This window comes from Diabrotica undecimpunctata, chromosome 2, assembly GCF_040954645.1.
Source record: "Diabrotica undecimpunctata isolate CICGRU chromosome 2, icDiaUnde3, whole genome shotgun sequence".
NCBI classification, from domain to species: domain Eukaryota; kingdom Metazoa; phylum Arthropoda; class Insecta; order Coleoptera; family Chrysomelidae; genus Diabrotica; species Diabrotica undecimpunctata.
Genome location: NC_092804.1, coordinates 144,782,114 through 144,802,961, shown reverse-complemented (window position 1 = coordinate 144,802,961; position 20,848 = coordinate 144,782,114). Strand labels below are relative to the sequence as shown.

At 31.5% G+C, this 20,848-nt stretch overlaps 1 protein-coding gene and 1 long non-coding RNA gene across 2 annotated transcripts in view; one reads left to right on the top strand and one right to left on the bottom strand.

The window, feature by feature from the left end:
• The window catches only part of LOC140434997 (uncharacterized), a 244,720-nt gene that overhangs the window by 134,471 nt on the left and 89,401 nt on the right, over positions 1 to 20,848 (bottom strand). The window lies entirely within an intron of this gene.
• LOC140434988 (uncharacterized) lies at positions 104 to 16,427 on the top strand. Its single transcript, XM_072523641.1, has 4 exons — positions 104 to 323; positions 4,775 to 4,955; positions 13,318 to 13,717; positions 15,942 to 16,427. The coding sequence occupies exons 1-4, from the start codon at positions 247 to 249 to the stop codon at positions 16,409 to 16,411; spliced, it is 1,128 nt and encodes a 375-aa protein (XP_072379742.1). The 5' UTR covers positions 104 to 246; the 3' UTR covers positions 16,412 to 16,427.

Sequence of the window (20,848 nt, the reverse complement as noted above, 5' to 3'; positions counted from 1 at the left end):
AAACTAACTTCCGCGCGCAACATCCAAGCAAAGCAGACTTGGATCGTGTCAACACGCCTTTAGAGAGAGAATCTATAACGTCATCACCTGACTGTTATAAAAAAAACAACCTCACTTCGGCGTTCGGCCATATTGTTACGATCGTTGTGTCAGGTCGTGTATGATTGTTTACGTTTGTTTTTTTTTTAGAATATTTTTAAGTTTTAATACTTTATAGAAACTGTAATATTGTGATAGTTCATAATAATGGTTTCTTGTGCTAAACGTAGTTGTAATACCAGAAGCAATACTCATAAAAAATCTTCAGGAATATCGTTTCATAGGTTAGTATACAAATATGTAAACAAAGTATTGGCACAGTATAAATAACAACTGTTGTTGTCTAACTCTATACTGTGGTATTGGACTGTACTTCAGATAAAATACTATATAGTATTTTTCATATAAAAGTGCGTGCACGTCACAATTTATATAAAGTGACGTCACTTATATTTAAAATTTCCAGAACGTCAACCTTAGAGTTCAAATTTTTCTAACACAGCTAATAATATGAAACCCATACGGAACTGCTCGATCTTTCATAGGCGTCCACATGGTATAATAATCAGAAAAATGTAATCATCATTATATTGGGAATTTTAGAGTTATATTGATTAAATAACCAAAAACATTTGTTATTATTAATAATATAAATTTTATGAAATAACTCTTTAAGTCTAATATTCCACAAAATAATTTTAATGAAATATATTAGACAATTGTACGCAACTGATACAGGAATACTTCCAATTTTTTGACAGTTCAGCGTGTGGCAAAATTGTTTTAAAGGGTTGCCGCTTTTTTAGAGTAAGAATTTTGTTTATGTTTTGATTTCTTACACAATTTCATCATAATATATTATATATTAATAAATTGTATTTATAAATACATATTAAATTTAGATTAATAGCTTTAAAAACTAATTATTGTTGTATATTGTTATTGTGCTATGCCAAAACAACTAAATAGTCTGTAGAAAGCTGATAAGCTTTCATATAAGATAGATTTGAACAAGAAATAATGGCGGGACGTGTTTACTATTAATGCTCTAAAAGAGGTAAGTTTAAAATTTAGAATATATATAATTTTGTATTAAAATGTTTTCTTATGTATTTTAGTGTGTTGCAGTAATCTTAAAACTAAGTGTATTTACTGTTAATATAATAGTTTGACAAATAGTTGACATTTTAAAAATTCCTCACTTACTTACTATTCTGGTGTTTTGGCAACGCTGTGGGATTCTGACGTCGTAAATCTTGAATGATGTGCACGCATTTTTATATTAAAAATACTATATACCATTTTTCAAAGTAGAAACGTTGTACGTCACAATTTATATAAAGTGACGTCACTTATATTTAAAATTTCCAGAACGTCAACCGTAGAGTTCAAATTTTTCTACCACAGCTAATAATACGAAACCCATACGGAACTGCTCGATCTTTCCTAAGCGTCAACATGGTATAATAATCAGAAAAATGTAATCATCATTATATTGGGTATTTTAGGATTGTAATATTCCACAAAATATTAATTTTAATTAAATATATTAGACAATTTAGGTATTATACTCAACTGATACGGGAATACTTCAAATTTTAATGACAGTTCAGCGTGTGGCACAATTGTATAAAGTGTTGTCGCTTTTTTATAGTAAGAATTTTTTTAATGTTTTGATTTCTTACACAATTTGATCATATTATATATTAATAAATTGTATTTATAAATTCATATTAAATTTAGATTAATAGCTTTAAAAACTAATTATTGTTGTGTATTGTAATTGTGCTATGCCAAAACAACTAACTAGTCTGTAGAAAGCTGATAAGCTTTCATATAAGATAGATTATTTTGAACAAGAAATAATGGCGGGACGTTTTTACTATTAATGCTCTAAAACAGGTAAGTTTAAAATTTAGAATATATAATTTTGTATTAAAATGTCTTCTTATGTATTTTAGTGTGTTGCAGTAGTCTTAAAACTAAGTGTATTTACTGTTAATATAACAGTTTGACAAATAGTTGACATTTTAAACATTCCTCACTTACTAACTATTCTGATGTTTTGACAACGCTGTGGGGTTTTGACGTCGTAAATCTTGAATAACGTGCAATCATTTTTATATGAAAAATTCTATACCTAAACGGTGTTTTTTTAGAGGTACAGAATCTGACATGAAAGTGACTTTATTCGAAAGATAATTTTTTGGCATTATAATTTAAATATGATTTTTGGCATATGACCGTTATGGCTGGCTCTGACCACAGACCACGTGATCTGTGGCTCTGACGTAGTCTAATCTAGAGGTACAATTTTCGATCACTTTTTCCAATATTTTGTCGCTGTATATCGGCAATAACGCGACGAATGTTGTACACCAAGTGGTCAATCGTTTCATGGTTATCGGCGTAGACTAGCACCTTCACACATCCCCACATAAAAGTGGTCAATCGTTTCATGGTTATCGGCGTAGACTAGCATCTTCACACATCCCCACATAAAATTGTCTAGCAGTGTTAACATTTCTCTATTTCATCCAAAAAATATGAATGTGAAAAATGTGCTGGTTTCAAGGTAGGAAGTGTTTTCGAAACAGAATATAAGGCACATCAAACGAGAAAAAGAAGAGCTAGAGAGGAGAAGGACAAAGAAAAACAGGCCTATGTTTTCACTGTAGACTTGCAGCCGGTTTTATTGGTACAAAAATCGAAGGTGAGTACTTTGTACTACAGAGCAAAACTACAAGTTCACAACTTGTGCTTCTATAATTTAATTAATCATGACGGTTTCTGTTTCCTGTGAAATGAAACTGAAGGTGGTTTGAGTGCAGAAAAAAATGCTTAAATTTGGGTATATTTTTTAAAAGAGTCGGATATACCAAGAGTTATTTTAAGTTAAAATAATTTTATATACTGGTGGCTGATGATTGCAATGCTGTCATGGCAAATGCTTTTCTAAATTTAGCTGTAATTAATAACGTCACTATTGTACAAAAATATTTGGAACCTGGCCATACTCAAATGGAAGCGGATAGTATGCATTCTACAATTAAAAAGCGTGTACGTGATAAAGTCGTCAACATGCCAGCAGAATACGTCCAGCACTGTAAGATGGCTCGAAAAAGCCATATAATGTAAAATATTTAGAACATATTTTTTTTCAATAAAATCCTTTATAAAGAGGTATATAAAAACCCAGTCGGGCTATGTTAAATAGAGAAAACGTTTTCGGAATAAATATTCCATCATCAGTGTCAGGTTAATACATAAATGTAGCCACTAAATATGGGGGTATGTATTCATGTATTAACCTGACACTGATGATGGAATATTTATTCCGAAAACGTTTTGTCTATTTAACATAGCCCGACTGGGTTTTTATAAAGGATTTTATTGAAAATTTTTTAATATATGGTATACAGCCAACTACAGGAACTTAGTTTCCTTGTGGATTTAGAACATACATTTTTCAAAAATTTTACTGAACTAATGACTTACAAGACGATTCGACCTGGCGAGTTTGATTTAAAGGTGACCGATATTAAATCCCTTAATATACACCTCAAGGCGATATTTTTTATAAAGTGCAATTTAGTGATCCTTGGAATAATTTGCCAATTGTATGAAAATAGATTGCCCGTAACAACCCGGAAATATAATGATTTGCAGACCATTAGACGCACTTTGCCAGCTGTGATGCTTACTGTGATAATTTTTCGACTGTTCTAACAACCATTCAAATTTCGTCATTTTGTGTCATGTGGAACAATTTCACCCAATCATCATTAGACTGATAATTGCATTCAGTGCAATTTTCAATCCCTATGACAACACGATCGAGTTTGACAACTTCATCCAAATAAATTTCAAAATGTCACGTTTCTAATGTTAACTTAAATTTTAATAATTGTACTTTCACTAACTGTACTTTTAATAAATAAATGTTTGGTTATGTTGAGTTATGATTTTTTTTTTCGAAAAATTATCTGCCGAATATCCCTCGGACATTGATGAATGCCTCATAATTTCATGACAAATTTCTCAAGCTCGTTGCTTGGTAACAACACTCAGCCTTCGGCTTCGTAAACGATAAAGTAATGTTACCAAGGAACGAGCTTTCGATTGTCATGAAATTATCTCGTCTGTTATCAATGTCCTAGGGATATTACTACTGATAATATACCTCATCTGTAAAATTAATTGAATAACATTAAACATACAAATATTATTGTGTTTTTATTCTTAGACATCTACTTACATCTTACACAACATAATATAGACAAAATAATACAAATCAACAAATCAGACTAACTATGGAATGTTTAACATTTGATAAGTTGTGGTTAAGAAATCGTGCTATCTCAACTTTTTTTAAATAAATGAACAGTACAACACTTATTTTTATTCCAAAATGTGGCCTTTTTGTATATTTTCGTTATGAAATTAATTGATTGCTTCCTAGAATCTACTTTAATTTTTTTATTAAGTTTTTACTGTCTTCTGTAAAGTTAGGTCAAATGGAGATAGCAGGTTTACTCTTTTCGCCGACGATAAAGTAATAGTATTCATAAAAAAATCTTATAAGTAACGTAGAAACGTTTCTCGATTAATTTTTCAGTCTAAATTAATAAACAATTTTGTGCTTTTTATAATATTTGAGTTCATTAATCATATTTCTTATTTAACATATAAATTTGTTATTAATACTTAATGATGCATATAATTGTATTTTTAGGTTCCCAAAAGATCCTGAAAGGCGAGACATATGGATCAAATTTGTTAACAGAGGAAAGTGGAAACCAAATAAATATAGTGTTTTATGTTCAAAACATTTTTTAGAAGCAGATATGGATAGAACTTCACTTTCATCTATTCGTTTGAGAGATAGTGCTGTTCCAATAACTTTTATCACACCGGTAATATGCTAAACTTAATTAGTTAAACAATAATAGTTATTAATTAGGTTTAATTAACAACTATTATTGGATATTTTTGACATTTGGTCCCGGTGAAGATAGCCTCAAATTAGTTGTCCCACTGAGATATCTGCGTAGTCATCATCTGTGGAGAGGTCTAAACTAGACTCGTCCTCTGAAGTTTCGTTTTGGTATTGTGATTTGCTTCGTTTTTTTTTTTCTCTTCACTGACTTTACAAATTTTTCTAATGGTTCTTTGCTTCTGTTTTTCCAATTTCTCTTGCATTTTTAAAATCTGTTCTTCATGTTCTGCATCTTTTAAAAATTGTTCTTCCATCTCCATTTTTTCGGGCGTATCAGTCGCTATCATGCACTTTGCTCTTTTTCTTCGTCTTTTAGTTTAGTCTGGTCACTTAATTTCTTAGGATATCCTCGAAATATTTCTGGAGAAACAAAATTCGCTGATTTGTGTTCGCTAACACCGCTTGTTGATGGGATATCCGATACAATTGTCTTAGACTTAGTTTCTTTTATTTGTATAAAATAAATCAATAGTTTCAATTAGGTGTGCATTCTCGAGATTAAGTGGGATACCCATATTCTCCTGATTATTTTCGTCGTTGGTAATGTTAAGATGAGTAGGGTTATCAGTCACCTTGCTGCTTAAATAATCATCTTCAGTAAAAACATTTCAGTCAAATGGCATAATACCAGTCTTTTTAAATGCATTGGTAATTGTGGCTGGAGTCATTGATTTTTCATGGGCTTGCCCAACACATGTAGCAAGTTCATAAATGGTAAAGGAGTTGCCAGGATTATGAAGCATCCAACTGTCTACAGCCCCATTGTAGAATTTTTAAAATGGTCCAAAAATACCCACATCTAACGGTTGAAATTTGTGGGTCGAGTGTGGCGGATAGGTCAAAATAGACCCCATTCTCCTTGGCCAGATTCAAGCACTGAATAGATATATGGCTTTTATGGTTATCATATAATAAAATGGAGGGCTTTGTTTTTGAAGGTCCACTGTGGGTGTAATGAAACGCTTCATTACACCCACAAATATGTCCGACTTCATCCAGCCTGTTTTACAAGTTAAACCTGATGTCCCCCTTGGTGCACTGTTAATCATTCTACTGTGAAAATAAACCCGAGGGAAAACCATTACTGGAGGAAGCCAATTTCCCGCTGTACTGACAATCATACAGGTACTGACAAGTACGCCCTTCTCTCCATAAGTTATTTTGTTTACTTGCTTTGAACCTCTTTCTGCTAAAATTTTAATTTGATGTTTTTGTTGTGTTATGGTCGCCGTTTCATCGAGATTAAAAACTCTTGTCCCATCAGCGAATCGTTCATTCCTTTGGTAACAAGCATGTAGCTTATTAAAAAATATTCGTACATTTGCCTCATTAAACCCAATCGCTCGAGCCAAACTGCATCCCTCGGGCGTCCTTAAAAACCTCTCATCTATTTTTTTTTTCAGCAAGTTTCCTAATTTCAAAATTTTCGGGCATCTTAACGTTATTGACTTCAGCCATTTCGTGGGCTAGTTGCATGCATTGTAAAAAAGTCCATAAAACATTTTAGCACACACAATTATATAATTCGCTAACATATTTTCCTGCTCTTTGTGGAAAATTCGTCGTATATCATATCTTGGCTGCATACAGATTGGTTCTTGAGTATCTTTTTGTTTTTGTACGTATCGGTGTAATGTTTGATGTGGAATACCTTTTATATTGCCTACTTCTCCCAGTGGTTGTCCAGCAATAACCATAGCAACCGCCTCTCGCATAACCGATGGTTCATGCTTTTTTGGCTTTCGTTTGTCGACACCTTATCAATTTTCTTAATCTGAAATTAAAGAAGTTACTCTATTGGTTTTCTATGCCAAATGCAAAATGTAGGTATATATTTGTATATTTACGATACGCTTTACAGTGAGAATGTCCCACTGTAGGATGTGGCACTTAATCCCAGTGTTGGAAACTGTACACCATCAGTTAAAAAAATTGTACGTTTTTAATTTTTCCAAAAGTCTACCCTTTAATAACCAATTTTACTCACATAGCTGCGATACAGCTCCTAACTATTTAAATATACAATGCACAGCAACCAAAAATTGGAAAAAATACTCACGTTTTCAACTTTATCTCACTCGAAGCACCTTACATGCGGCACACCCTTCTAACGTTAGAACAGAACTGAGTACACGGTTACAGCCACAGTATATTCTTAAAAAGAATCAGTAGGTTCACTCCATGGTACAATGAATACACATGGCGGCAGAGTGAACCCATGGTACAATGTGTATTCATTGTACCATGGGTTCACTCTGCCGCCAGTCCTTTGTTCTTCATGTTCCACTTTTTTCACGCGCATGAGATCCACGCGCAGATAAATTCCAGTTTTTGTTACACTGCTCAATATAATTTTTAATACACTGCTCGAAAATAAATAGGAAAAGTGTGACTTGTGGCGACCTAAAATTTAATGAGATTTTCGGAATAATGAATACTTTGCTTAATTTAACGTTTTCGACAATTATCGATAGTTTCCCAAATAATGATTACTGATTGTCCTTCAAAATGTATTATGTTGAATCCATCAGTTTGGATTAATCGAATATTTAATTTTTTGTATTCATTAGAAAATCACGCTGTATTCACTGTTACTGGTGAGAAATCTCATAAAACGAAGAGCTAATGAGGAAACTAATTTCTATAGATGAAAAAATCATAATACATTCGAATTATAAATTATAAATTTTAGGATTTCAATTTTACGATAGCAGTTATAATAAAAACAAGATTATAAAAACACAAGTAGCGAACTATGAATACAAGTTAGAATAGAATATATATTCACTATTCCACAATCACAACTTATTAATAACAAAATAATGAAATGAAAAAATGTCATATAGCTTAAATATCCCACTGTAGAATCACTACATTCACAACGTAGTTAGTTAAACTCAAATTTTTACATAAATTTACAATTGGAAGAATCTATCGATATAAAAAGCTAGGATGTCACACTGTTTGTCCAGTAAGGTAACTACGCCACCTAGGAAAGAAATCTGAACTACCAACATCTACCAAAATTAAATATAATTAAGTAAAAGCTGTAAAAATGCTGTTGAGACAGAAAAAATGCGTTAAATGAAAGGGCACTACACAGTATTTTCAATATTAATAAACGTGTAGCGACATACGAGATATGATAGGGCACTACGGATAAAAATAGATTTACCATAACACAAATTTTGATTTTTTGACTTAAAAAATGCCTCAGGTTGAGTACAAAATAAACAACTGATTGAATCCTAACATGCGACATAGCAAATGAAAGGGGAGGATATAATGAATATATTCAGATAGAAAAAATAAACAAGGTGACTACTAAAAGGGTAGATAGGGAAGATAAACAGTGTCTTCAATATTAATGAACGTATAGCGACATACAAGATATGATAGGGCACTATGGATAAAAATAGATTTTCCTTAAGACAAATTTTGATCTATTGACTTAAAAAAGGCTTCAGGCTGAGTACAAAATTAATTGATAGAATCCTGACATGCGATATATCTTCTCAGCTATTTTATACTCTTTTTTAAAAGGTTCAAGAAAATCATGTTTTTTACATAGCTTAAGTTTTTTTTTGATACTAAAGCATGACGAATCAAACCAAAGCTGGGTTTTGGGAGGCCTGTTAAATAGTTTCTGCAAATAAGGTGATACTCAAATTCTTGCAGAATATAAAATAATAGAACATATGTTACACCCAGGTAAGATACTCACAGACAGGAACAGTAACAGTCAAATCATAATTTTGAAAGATTAAATCAGATTCCACTTCCAGACAACGATGGAAAAGTGATAGCATATATCGCTGTTCCGGAAGTATAATGACATAACTGTAAAATTTTGAAAAATGACTTTATTGTGTCGGAGGGATCAAAACTGCATTTTCAACATATTTGTAAATCGTCGTAATTTTACTTACGAATTTCGCCATGACCGGTGATTCCGTAAATACAGTTATGATGATTTAAAAATATATAGAAAATGCAGTTTTAACCCCTCCAACATAATAAAGTCATTTTTCAAAATTTTACAATTATGTGTTTATACTTCTGGAACAGTGATATATTGATCTCCAAGGACGTAGAAATTCTTTACAAGTACTACTTAGTACAAATCTATTTCACTTTGACAAACACGATAGATACTTATGATTAATTATTTAAATAGATTAAGTCAATTAAGTAATATGATTTTTCAAACTTTAGAAGTGTGTATAGTGGGTATGTGAAGAATTTTACCATTTATGAAATTTATTTTCCACTTTTCGAAGAATTTCTATAATAATTATTTTATTATAATTTTTGAATATTCTTTGAAACTAATGAAATAGTTTAAATCTTGCAACAGCAGCATTTTTCGCCAAATCTATTGCGCACGGACCGGCACGGACCTAGGAGTGGATTCAAATTTGAACCGTGAAAATGTGAGAGTGAACCTACTGATTCTTTTTAAGCAATATACTGTGATTACAGCTCCACAAATTCTTTTTTATAATATGGTTACAGTCACTTTCACTTTTCTAATGTTCCCTTTTATGCACAGCGCTGCCACCTAATATCTATTTTACGGTAAATACATTACTTGTCTCACTGTGTGACCTATCCCACTGATGGACACGTCCCCTAATGGGCGTTCTTCAAATTCAAACTTTTTCAATTTTTAAATCTAAACTAAATAAAATACCACAATAAAACGAAAGAGTAAAGAAGTTTCATATTATGTTTATGGATATGTTCCCTTTTTGATTATTTCTTTGCTCTTCTTGGTAAATACTTATTTACAGTAAAGTTACAGTAAAATAGTTTTTTGAAATAAAATTAGTTTCACTAGATTCTAACTCAATGCAGTATTGTCATGTATTGTCAAAGTAATTTTTTTAATAATTATAATAGGTACCACAGAACACGTAAATAAATGGTGATTAAGATAGTAGGAGCGGTCTATATTCGTTGGTAGCATGTTGGTAGGATATATGGTCCAACTTCGGTATCGCTTTAAAATGATAGACTCTGGAGGCGCACCGAAACGAGAGACAAGTGTAGTTCAATGGTGGCGTGTACATTTTTTTAAATAAAGGAAATCGTTGTGAGGACTAATTCGAAAGGAACCCTTTGCATTAGACTTCTTTAAACATAATAATATTGGAATAATGATCTTATGTACCTATTTACATTTTTAAAATAAAATTCATATTCAAATATAAATACCAACTGCTTTACAGAAAATAATCATAATAATACACCCGGCAGCCTAATTTAAACCTTAATTTTGAGAAACAAATTTGCCATAATAATAATATAGTTATTAGGTACATACAGTACCTGGCCAAATTATTAGGCCAAGCAAGGAAAAATTTACTTTATGAAGTGATTTCTCTCATGATTATTAATATATTTGAAAAAATTACTGTTTTGTTCTTTTTTGTGAGTATGAACTCTTAGGTAATTAAACTGTACTAAAAAAATTAACAAAAAACTTTTATTTATTAAAAAAGTATAATTTTTACAAAGTAGGGATAAATTTAATATTTTGTATGTCTGCCTTTGTCTGCTAAAAGAGCTTGAACACGTAGAGGCATGCTCTCGATACAGGCTTGAATAGTTTCCTGGCGGTGAGGATTATGATTCCACTCATATATGAGCGTTTCAAGTAACTGCCTCTGATTAGAAATCTCCCTTTTCAGTAGTTCGCACCCATTCTCTTTTTTTTTGTTTTAAATGAGTTGAAATACCCTTAGCCTTGTGGCAAGGAGCACTTCGTGCATTAATATGAGTTCCTCTTCTCCAAGAAACCATTCCTGCAGCTATGGCAAAAGTCTCGTCTCGAGTACTTTCCGGTACTGGTCTTGTCTCATTGTGTTTTCCACCACGTAGAGGACCTTTGCCGGATACCACAGACCAGACCATGAGTGACGGTGGGTGTTTGATGGTGGGCACAATGCAGTCGGGCTTGTATTTCTCGTTGGGACGTCTCCGAACAAACTTCGTTTTTTCTGTGAAAACTTGAAAAACGGATTCGCACGAGAAGCAGACCTGAAATCAACAAAATTTTTAGAAATGCTCATGTTTTTTTAGTTTTTAATATTGATATTCCAGCAGAACAACACAAATATATCTTTTTCCAGTCTTCCACTGTCCAGTTTTTGTATTTTTGTGCCTATTCGAAACGTTTCTTTTTCACAGCCGGAATAAGCTTTGGCTTTCGAGCTGGTGTGTTTGTTGTCGAAGTCTCCGACGAACTGTTCTTTCTGAAACACAAATTCCTTCATCTCTTATTTCCTGGGTAAGCATTCGCAGTGGTTTCTTTCTGTTTACAAGGAAAATATCTCTTATTTTGCGATCAGTCCTAGGAGTAGTCACACGATGTCTTCCGCTGTGACCCTTACTCTTTGGATCCAAACTGACTCCAGACGTAATTTTCTGTTTTATATTCCTTACAGAACTTCTTGATAATATTGCTGCTATTTAATTTGAGACATTTGTCCAGCTTTTAGGAGTTTAAATTCCTGGCTTACTAGTTTTAGTGACAGATCAGCGTTTTTCCCCGTCTAAAAATGTATAATACCCTTAATTATACCAATAACTTTACCGCATATGTTTGTAATCTAAAAACTATTAAAAAAAAAGGATAAATCACTCACCTCTGCAATAAAATTTCAGGTCAAATCCGTTTAGAATTCAAATGTTCACAGTATTTGATGTTATAAAATACACACTATAAACTATTATAGTTGACAGGACGCAATGCTGTCTAGAAATGGTGGATATGGAGGTGTTGTTATGCGAAAAAATAACATTCCTGTTGATAAAATTTATTAATTTAAAAAAATGCAAATTTTTAATGCTTGGTCTAATAAATTGTCCAGGTACTGTAGTTACAATATTAAAACCTCGTAGGATGAAGGATCTCACAGGCACTTTTCGAATGGCAAAACAACAATAGCAAAAAAAAAACAAATTCACTAGAACTATATTAGTTATTATTTAAAATAAATCTGTTTATGCTGATTCACTGCCAGATGTTAATTCACCATCACTACTCTCTTTTGGAGTAATAATAATGGGCTCGACAAGAACATCAACATACGTGTCTACGTCCCACATTTTATCTTCTTTCTGTGTATGTTTAATGCACGACTGCCAGTTGGAAGCGGTTATATTTTGTATGGTTTGTTCTAATAATAATTTGACATCTTTTAATTTGAACGTTATATTGTTTTGTGCTACCACAATTTTTATATGTGCTCATATCAGCTCGATAGGACTCAATTCACAATGATACGATGGAGTTCTTAATACGGTGATGTCATGCTTACGTGCCATTTCGTCTACTACAAATCTGATCTTTGAAGTCTTATGTTTGCGCACTACATCAAGTAATTGAACTTTTATCATGGATTCATCAAAATCCATATTTTTGCTTCTTAGCCAATCTACTACATCTGCCTTTCGAGATGCAGAAAGCGGTATTTTTCTCTACGACGGCTGTGATAACGTGCATTTTCCATTATAATTACCGATCCAGGTTCTACAAGAGTCAGTATAGAGGAAAACCACTTTTCAAATACGTTCGAATTCATATCCTCTTGATAATCGCCCATTTTGATTGAGGTAAACACATTTAAACCACCTTGTAAGAAACCTGAATCACTTTCTTTGTGCGTAATAATGAGGCGTCTTCCTTTGCCCGAAGGTGCTTTTAAGCCGGTTGAAAATCCCTCATTAAAAGCCTGTGGTGAACTTTTAATATTTAAGTCTTGTCATACTTTAGATTTCGTATGACCCTCATTCAACCACGTTTTGTCCATATAATAATTTTGTTTTCCAAGACGTCTAAAATCACGAATTTTTTGTAAATATTCTCTCCTCCATATCACTAGTTCGTCTCTCTCGATTAACAAACTTTTCCGACTTCGCTTTACATACCAAAAATTCATTTCACGTAATGTTCTTTGTAATACTAGCATAGATATTTTATTGAAAGTATCTATGTTTCCATTAATTTCTCATTGAATAGCCTTTAACGTGGGCATTTGGGCAATCCTATTGAATTTGGATTAGAGGCAGTTAACAAATATAGACGGTTCTAAAACCAACTGGCTACGTTTGCTGTGATTGGTCGGCATGTCGGCATCATCCACTGATTTTGTCAATCCTGGATTTTGATGAATATTTTGAGCTTGTGTTTTTATCTGTTTGGCCCTTTTAAAAGTTTAAAAATCTGTTGCTTAGAACACTATCATATTTAATTACCCAAGATTTTGTTTTAGCAAGAAATTATGAATTCATGTACTCCATCTACTTTAACAAGTTCTGAAGTTTTCCTAATAGCCTGCCATATTTGCAGCAAAATATTTAAAAATGTTGAATTACTAAATCTTCATATTAAAAGAATGCATACAATAGATGTGTCGAGATGTGTAGAGGAAAAAATGGTTGTAGAGTTAACGTCTGGGGTGTCACCCAGCAGAATTTTAGAAGATGTAAGAAAATTGGAAACACCAAAACAAGAAAGACTTGCCCTATTAACAAGTAAAGATCTCACAAATTTGTCCAAGAAGTATAATATACACAAGACACAAGATCAAAATGATATGGGACCAATAGCCTTAAAGGTTCAGGAATGTAATGCTAACAACAAGAATTATGCTTTCTTATCCAAGAAGGAAGGTAAACACCAAAAAATTTTTTTAATACCTACCACAATTATTATAATTAATTATATTCCAATTTGACTTATCTGAATTTTTATCCTTGTATTGCTCGTGTAACAAATCTTACTCTTAGCAGAATCCACAACATTCATCCCTATGAATGATATGATATCCTACACTGATATGTGTAATATACAGTAAACATTTTTAAATAATATATCTGCTAAGTTTGTTGTTATTATTTTTTTACATTAAATCTAACTTTGTTATAGAATATGTGATAAATCTCACACTTGTCAGAAATCAACTACTTTCACCACTTAAATATCTATAGAGTTTTAAGTTATTGTCTCTTATCATCATCATTTGCTATACAACCCTTTTTGGATCTTGGTCTGTGTAAGAATAGTTCTTGTTTTATTTGTTCCTTATATCTACTCTTTGGTCTTCCTCTTCTTCTATGTCCAACTGGCATTTATTTCTTCATTTTGGAAGGTATTTCATCTTCCATCCTTTTCACATGTCCCTTCTACCGAAGTCAGTCTATTTGCGTGAATGTTATGATATCAAGATCCTGGTATGCCCTGTAGAGTTATATCTTCTTCTCCACATACATTTTTGTTTTAGTTGTATATATGTAGGTCTTATTAGTTCTTTTATTATTTGAAGAGGAACTAACGTTAGAATACAAGTCCGCGATTCATACGAGAAGTCTTTATTACATAAAATAAACTGTAATGATGTTATTTACAGGTACACAAAATTACGGATAATTGTCTGCAAATTAAAATATCGAACACCCCCGTCGTTAATTGTTTTCGTCTTTCGTCTTTTTCTGCGTGCACGATAATTTACCTCTATTCAGTTCGAGCGACAAAAATCGAAATCCCGTTTAGCTAAGGAATGTGTAATCTCGTCTACATATCTCCTGTCCCCTTCGCCCCTGAATCCCGTCTCTTTTATAGCGACTTAAGCATATTGTTTAAGTGGTATCTTGCAATGGCGTAACTAATGAATAAAACTATGCTAAATACTTATACTAAGAAATATTCCTACATATATGTGACTAAGATCTTTCCTTCAGAGTTAGCTAATTGGCTTTTCACTTTTAGTAAGTGTCCAGGTTTCAGATCCATATGCGAATAATAACTGGTCTTATTAAGGTTTTATATAGTTGGTCCTTAGTTTTTTCTGTAATATTACTTGATCTTAGTTGTGTAATTATAAGCCATGGTAGCTTTTATTGGTTATGAATATTCTTCTTCCCACTTCTTCGCCATCGTTAATATTGCATGTAACTAGGGATCCAAGTATAATATATAGTTTTCAGACTTTCAATGGTATGCCTTTCTATAGTTAGGTTTTGTACATACATGTATTCCATTTTAGCTTGATAATCATAATTCCTTTTTCACATCTATTAGCTCTGTTACTTCATTTTGAATACAGATTTTACTTTTCTGTGTTGGACTTTTAATGTCTATTTAGAGATTGTGCGTGTTTATATTTCATTCGATTTTTTTTTTCAAAAGTTACTGTAGAAAAAATATTTGGTCCATTATTGATTTTTGCCTTCAGAAACTTGCCTATAACTTTTGCTGCTTATGGTCTTAGTATCTCATGAATTATGTTGGACAGTATCTTGTATGCTGTGTTCAGAAACGTGATTCTGTGGTAGTTTCTGTATTCCAAATAGTCTCCCCTTTTTTGTAATGGTACAGTATTCCAATCATCATTTGCTTATTTTCTTGTACGATTTTCTTGTCACTGCTCTTTTACATAGATTTTGTAACTCTTGAAGTTCTTTGTCTATATTTTCCCCTTTCTTTTTTTGTGAACTTGTTCCTCTTACTTTCATAGCTGTTTGTCTTCTGCTTCTACTTACCTGGTCTAATGTCGCTGCTACTTTCTTTTATATGCTCCGTTTTTTCTTAATTATTGCAGTAATTAAGTTAATAGTTAATTATTGTATTTAGTACTTCTTTAGATGCATATTTTATGGCTTTTTACAGGTTTCCCATTCCTCATTTATGTTTTCATGCCCTTTGTTTTATAGTTTGCTGTTGAAGGTTCTTTTGTATTCTTTATTTTTGCTTTCATCTTCGAGCACTTCTATATACTACATAATGATTACCTATTAAAATATACAATAAAATTTCAATCTCTTACCATTTATCTTGAATTATCTCTAAACTATAAATTTTGAGTAAACTATAATTTTGGTGGTTTATTTTTATTAGGAGAACAACATGATGCACTTAAAAAGGAAGATTGGGCCTTAGAATCCATGAATTCTGCAATGGAAGATAAATTAGGAGAAACCCCTAACATAATTTGTATGGATGGAACACATGACACAAGGGGTGAATCCAGGGTGCACTCAAAGGAGTGTGTTAGTACTAACTCTGTTTTAGATCATGCTGCAAGGTGTTTGGGAGAAACTTCAATTATCAGATCAACGGATGAGGAGAAAATGATTGAATTTGTCATAGTGAAGTTAGAAGAGACAGATGCGATCCAGGAAAAAACCACACGAAGTGTTCAAAGGGAGAACTTAATAAATTTCATGGACGAATTAGATGACGAAAGTTTTACAAAATTACATGACACAATTATGAGAGACTTTCAAGGAACAAAGCGTAAGGCGAAGGAAGATTTTCAGGAAAAGGCGAAGAATATTACAAAGAAGCTAAAAATGGAGAAAGAATAAAGACATTTTAAACGTAGCTATTTAGTGTTTTATTTGGTTTGCAAAAGTTATTTCCAGTAACAATTTTTATTATTATACAATTATGGTTAAATCTAATAGAATTTAGTGTAAGGTTCTATAAATAAAAGTGGATAAAAGTCAATTTGGATTTTTACAAGGCAGAGCAGGACGGCTAATGGAAATTTAGAAAAGACTTGCACATATTAATCTTGAGAAGGCATATAACGAAATTACCAGTAATATGCTGTATTGGACATTAAGTAGGAAAGGAGTGACAGCTGATTATGAGAGGGTAACAACTAGCGTTAGAAAGAATACAGGTGAAATTGACAAATTTTGTATGAAAGTAGGGCTTCAGACCTATTGTTAAGACTGTATTTATTCTTTCATGTTGGATCAGACAACAGCTGAGCTTCAAGAAGAGATCCTTGTCCTTTAATGTATGCAGATGATGTTGTGTTAGTAGGAAAGTCTGAGAGAGAAGTGGAGGAAAGACTAGAGCAGTGGGGACTAGGTGCTATAACAGTGTTGGCATGGTTTTATATTGTATACGCTGTATGCTTCAAATATAAAGAGTTAAAGCTTTAGAAAATTACATTTTGATTATATTATGTTTATGAATTCTGCAATTTTTGATTTAAAACAAGAATGAGTAAATATTTGTTTCTTTGAAGATTAATTGCAGTTAATTATTGGAATTTTTTTGGCAATTGCCCTTTGATAGATTTGACAATCCTCAAATCAGCAGTTGCCAGATTGCAACAGATGTTAGCAATAGCAATAATTAATCTCGAAAGAGACAAATATTTACTCGTTATTGTTTCATATAAATTAAAAATTACAGAACTCATAAAATAGTGTAATCGGTGGTGTAATCAAAATATACTTTTTAAAAGCATTCTCTCTTTGTATATGAAGCATACAACATATCCATTATAAAAATACCCCAACACCATGGTACAATTGTACCATGCCCCAACACTGCCAAACACAGACCACTAGGTAATCTGTGCTGCCAAACCGAAATATTTTATTTCATGGTTGACATTTGCGGCTATACTCAGCTTATACTGTCGGTAAACTCAAACAGGTAATATGAAAATGTATGCAGTTTTGCAATATAATTTAAATCAAAAGTTACTGCACTGTAATTCCAAAAGTTTTATTTTTATGTTCTATTATGCTGGTTATCTTAATGGAACTTAGACTAGCCACGTAACCAAAAAGCAAAACACATTCAAGATCAATGACGTTTACGTCATTGTCTTGTTCAAGATATAACAGAGATGTGTAAGAGAGGGGATATGACACAAACGATATTTCTGTATCTACTAAATGGGACCACTTAATTTGACAGGATGTACTCTCCAATATGGCGACGGGCAGGTCCGGATTCAAATTAATTCAAACTGTATTTACGATTTACTGTTTAGTTTGGGAATAAGCATTGAGTTAGATTAATAATAGTTATTTGGAATAAAATTACTTTCATTTTTAGTACTCTTCAAGTACACTTTTATAATAATTATAAAATTTATTACATACATAAAGTTTAAAAAAATGTACAAAACCAGTCAATGATATGGTTTTAAAATTATAACATTTACATACAAGTAAAAAACAACAATTAGCAAGTGCACTTACATAAGTTTATATACATTTAGATATGTTAGTTCCATGTACTATTAATATAAATTATATATTTATATATAATTATTTTATATATTTATATAAAAAATATAAAAATTAGTTATTGTGTATAGGTAGGTAGTTAAAGAATTGTATCAAAGACATGCCGTGTTCTTTATCCTTTTTTAACTTATTGTGGTTTCTATGGAATTGTTATATCTGCATATAAAGATCCCTTTTCCAGTAATGCGAGCCTATGATAAGGGATATTATAGCTAATGTCAAAGTCGCGGGATATTTTAAACGGTTGAAAATACTACTTTTTAGCTGTTGCAACTGTCAACAATAACTAACTCAACAGGCGATTGTCGATATTCACCGGCTTTTCGTTTATTTTCCGTAACATATAAAGTTTGAGACACTCATCCTATGTATAAAGCTGGTACAAAAACTAGCTCACAATATGATGGTAGATCGAGCCCTCGAATAAAAATTAGAAAAATGAAAGAGCTTTATTATATTGATGTTAACAATGTTTACAAGAATTTTTAAACAATATTTTTATTTTATTTTTTTTTTAACAATTTGAATTGTACTAAAATATCCACTAAATAATACCACTTTATTAATAAGAGGTCTCATACTGAGAGATTTGTCAGTCTTACTCTTGCACATATAGAACATCCTAATATCAATATAGCGGCTTTCTACAGCCTTTATTAGGCGTATTCTGTGATTATCTGAGAATTGTCGATCAATGCTATGACTAAGTAAATTTAAAAAACTGTCTTTGTTTATGTACCTCCGTAAAACTTTTGTAACTAAATAGTTGGTACTCATACAAGTTGGAATAGGGATTTCTTTTAAAATTGTCCATCCATAAAGAATATATCAATTACACTTTCAGATGGATATTGCAATCCTTTTTTATTTTTTTTTTATCAATAAATGAAAATAAAAAGTTGTTCCGAGTGACACTTACTAAGACGCTTAAACATTCACTACAGACTAATCTTTTTTGTAAGTAAAACACAACATAACCAGCAATGTATGTAGTTATGCTTTTAGAGTATTGAGAGAAAGGATTGATATAGCTGTGATCATGATCAATTATATCTACTGACACATCAGTATCACAACTATTACTCAATCTATATTCTCTGGAAGTGATATTAATGTGATCGGTGGGATTGCATTTTAAAATATTTAAATCTTCTAAAGGAAAGCAGTTACCACTAAATTTATTTTTCAGTTCAACATGCACCAAAATTTTTTTATAACCTGACTGAAACTTCATTTTGTACACAAATAAAGTAGCTTTATTATAAAAAAAGCATAAATCATATTTTTAAACGCAAAAAACTGCTGTTGTTACATAAAAAAAATGTCAAATAGTAGGTACATATTTAAAGAATGGCCAAAACAAAAACGTGATTAATTATTAACTATGTAGTACTTTATACAAAATATCAAGAACCTTCTAGTTGAAATCTCTTTGTCCACACCTATACAAACTTATTTATTTGCAAATGAAAGCAAGTGAAATGTACAATTGAAGTTGTATACTGTGTAATGTCCAGGTGTAATTATAATTATAATGTCCAATTTAATAAATTTTGAAGGTTCCCAGTTCCCACACTATTTACGAACTGTATCTAGGCATTTCTCCTTTCAACATTTTTAGGAAATCTAAAACCACATAAACCAAATTAAAAAGATTACATGTTCTTTTTACACGCGGCATCACTAAAAACGGAAGTAATACCGCCCTGTACACTGTTTACAATTTCATACCAACCTATGAAAAGATATTCCAGTGGAGATTTTCTTATTATTACGAGTGTTATTTGGACACAAAATAAAAGAACACGATGTCATAATAGTTCCACTTTAAATAAACGTAAAAACCGTACAAAAATAAGCTCAAAATATTTTTAAAATTAAATTTCTATGTACAGAACTACTCGACACAAACAACAATCTGTCAGATACTCACCAATATGGCGAACCGATCCCATCTATTTCACCGTATGTCATATCCCCTGTCTTACATATCTCTGAGATATAAGCATATAAGATACCGGTATGTTCTTGCGCATGAAAGGCGAACGCGTGACGTCATATGGGAACCTAATTTTCATTCGGCAATGCTAAATCAAGCGGTAATATTGTTCGAATTTTAAAATTATGTACCTATCATTGCTTTTTAAATAAGAAATTGTATTTTATATTCTTTTTACTGCCATTTTCCAATATGCATTTTATTTAAACATGAATTTCCATTGAAAATTAAAGATTTTATCTTTTGTCCAATATACATTACTAAGATCTGCTTTCTCTTACTTTTATATTATCTTTTTATTTATTTAATTACTTTAATTAATTATTTAAGTGTCGCAAATCATACATAAAAAAATAATCTCAGGGTGGCATTTTATTATACAAAAAAAAAAAAATCAGCTTAGGTTATACTTATCTTTTCTCGTGGCTTCCAGTATCTCTTAGTTGTTCCTTATCAGAATAAAATAGGAAAAGGAAATAAATAGAAATAACATAAATAAACAAATACAAATATTTTTATTATCAAAAGAAATAATATGAAAAAGCATAACTACACATATATTCTCTTTAAAAATATGTTTATAAATAAATAACACCTTTATATTAAAGTTTATAAATTCAACAGAAGTTTTGTTAGAATGACCTTATTTTGTAGATACAATTTTTAGATTTTTCCGTATTTTATTATATTATTATTTTAACTGTACTAACAATTTTTCAAATTAATTTTTATCTTCTCTCCGACAA

Bases quoted from the DNA above. Each gene is read 5' to 3' on its own strand.
- LOC140434988 (XM_072523641.1), top strand. From the start codon at position 247: ATGGTTTCTTGTGCTAAACGTAGTTGTAATACCAGAAGCAATACTCAT. The intron at 324-4,774 runs GTTAGTATACAA...TTGTATTTTTAG, and splicing joins TCAGGAATATCGTTTCATAG to GTTCCCAAAAGATCCTGAAA. The intron at 4,956-13,317 runs GTAATATGCTAA...ATTTTGTTTTAG, and splicing joins CAATAACTTTTATCACACCG to CAAGAAATTATGAATTCATG.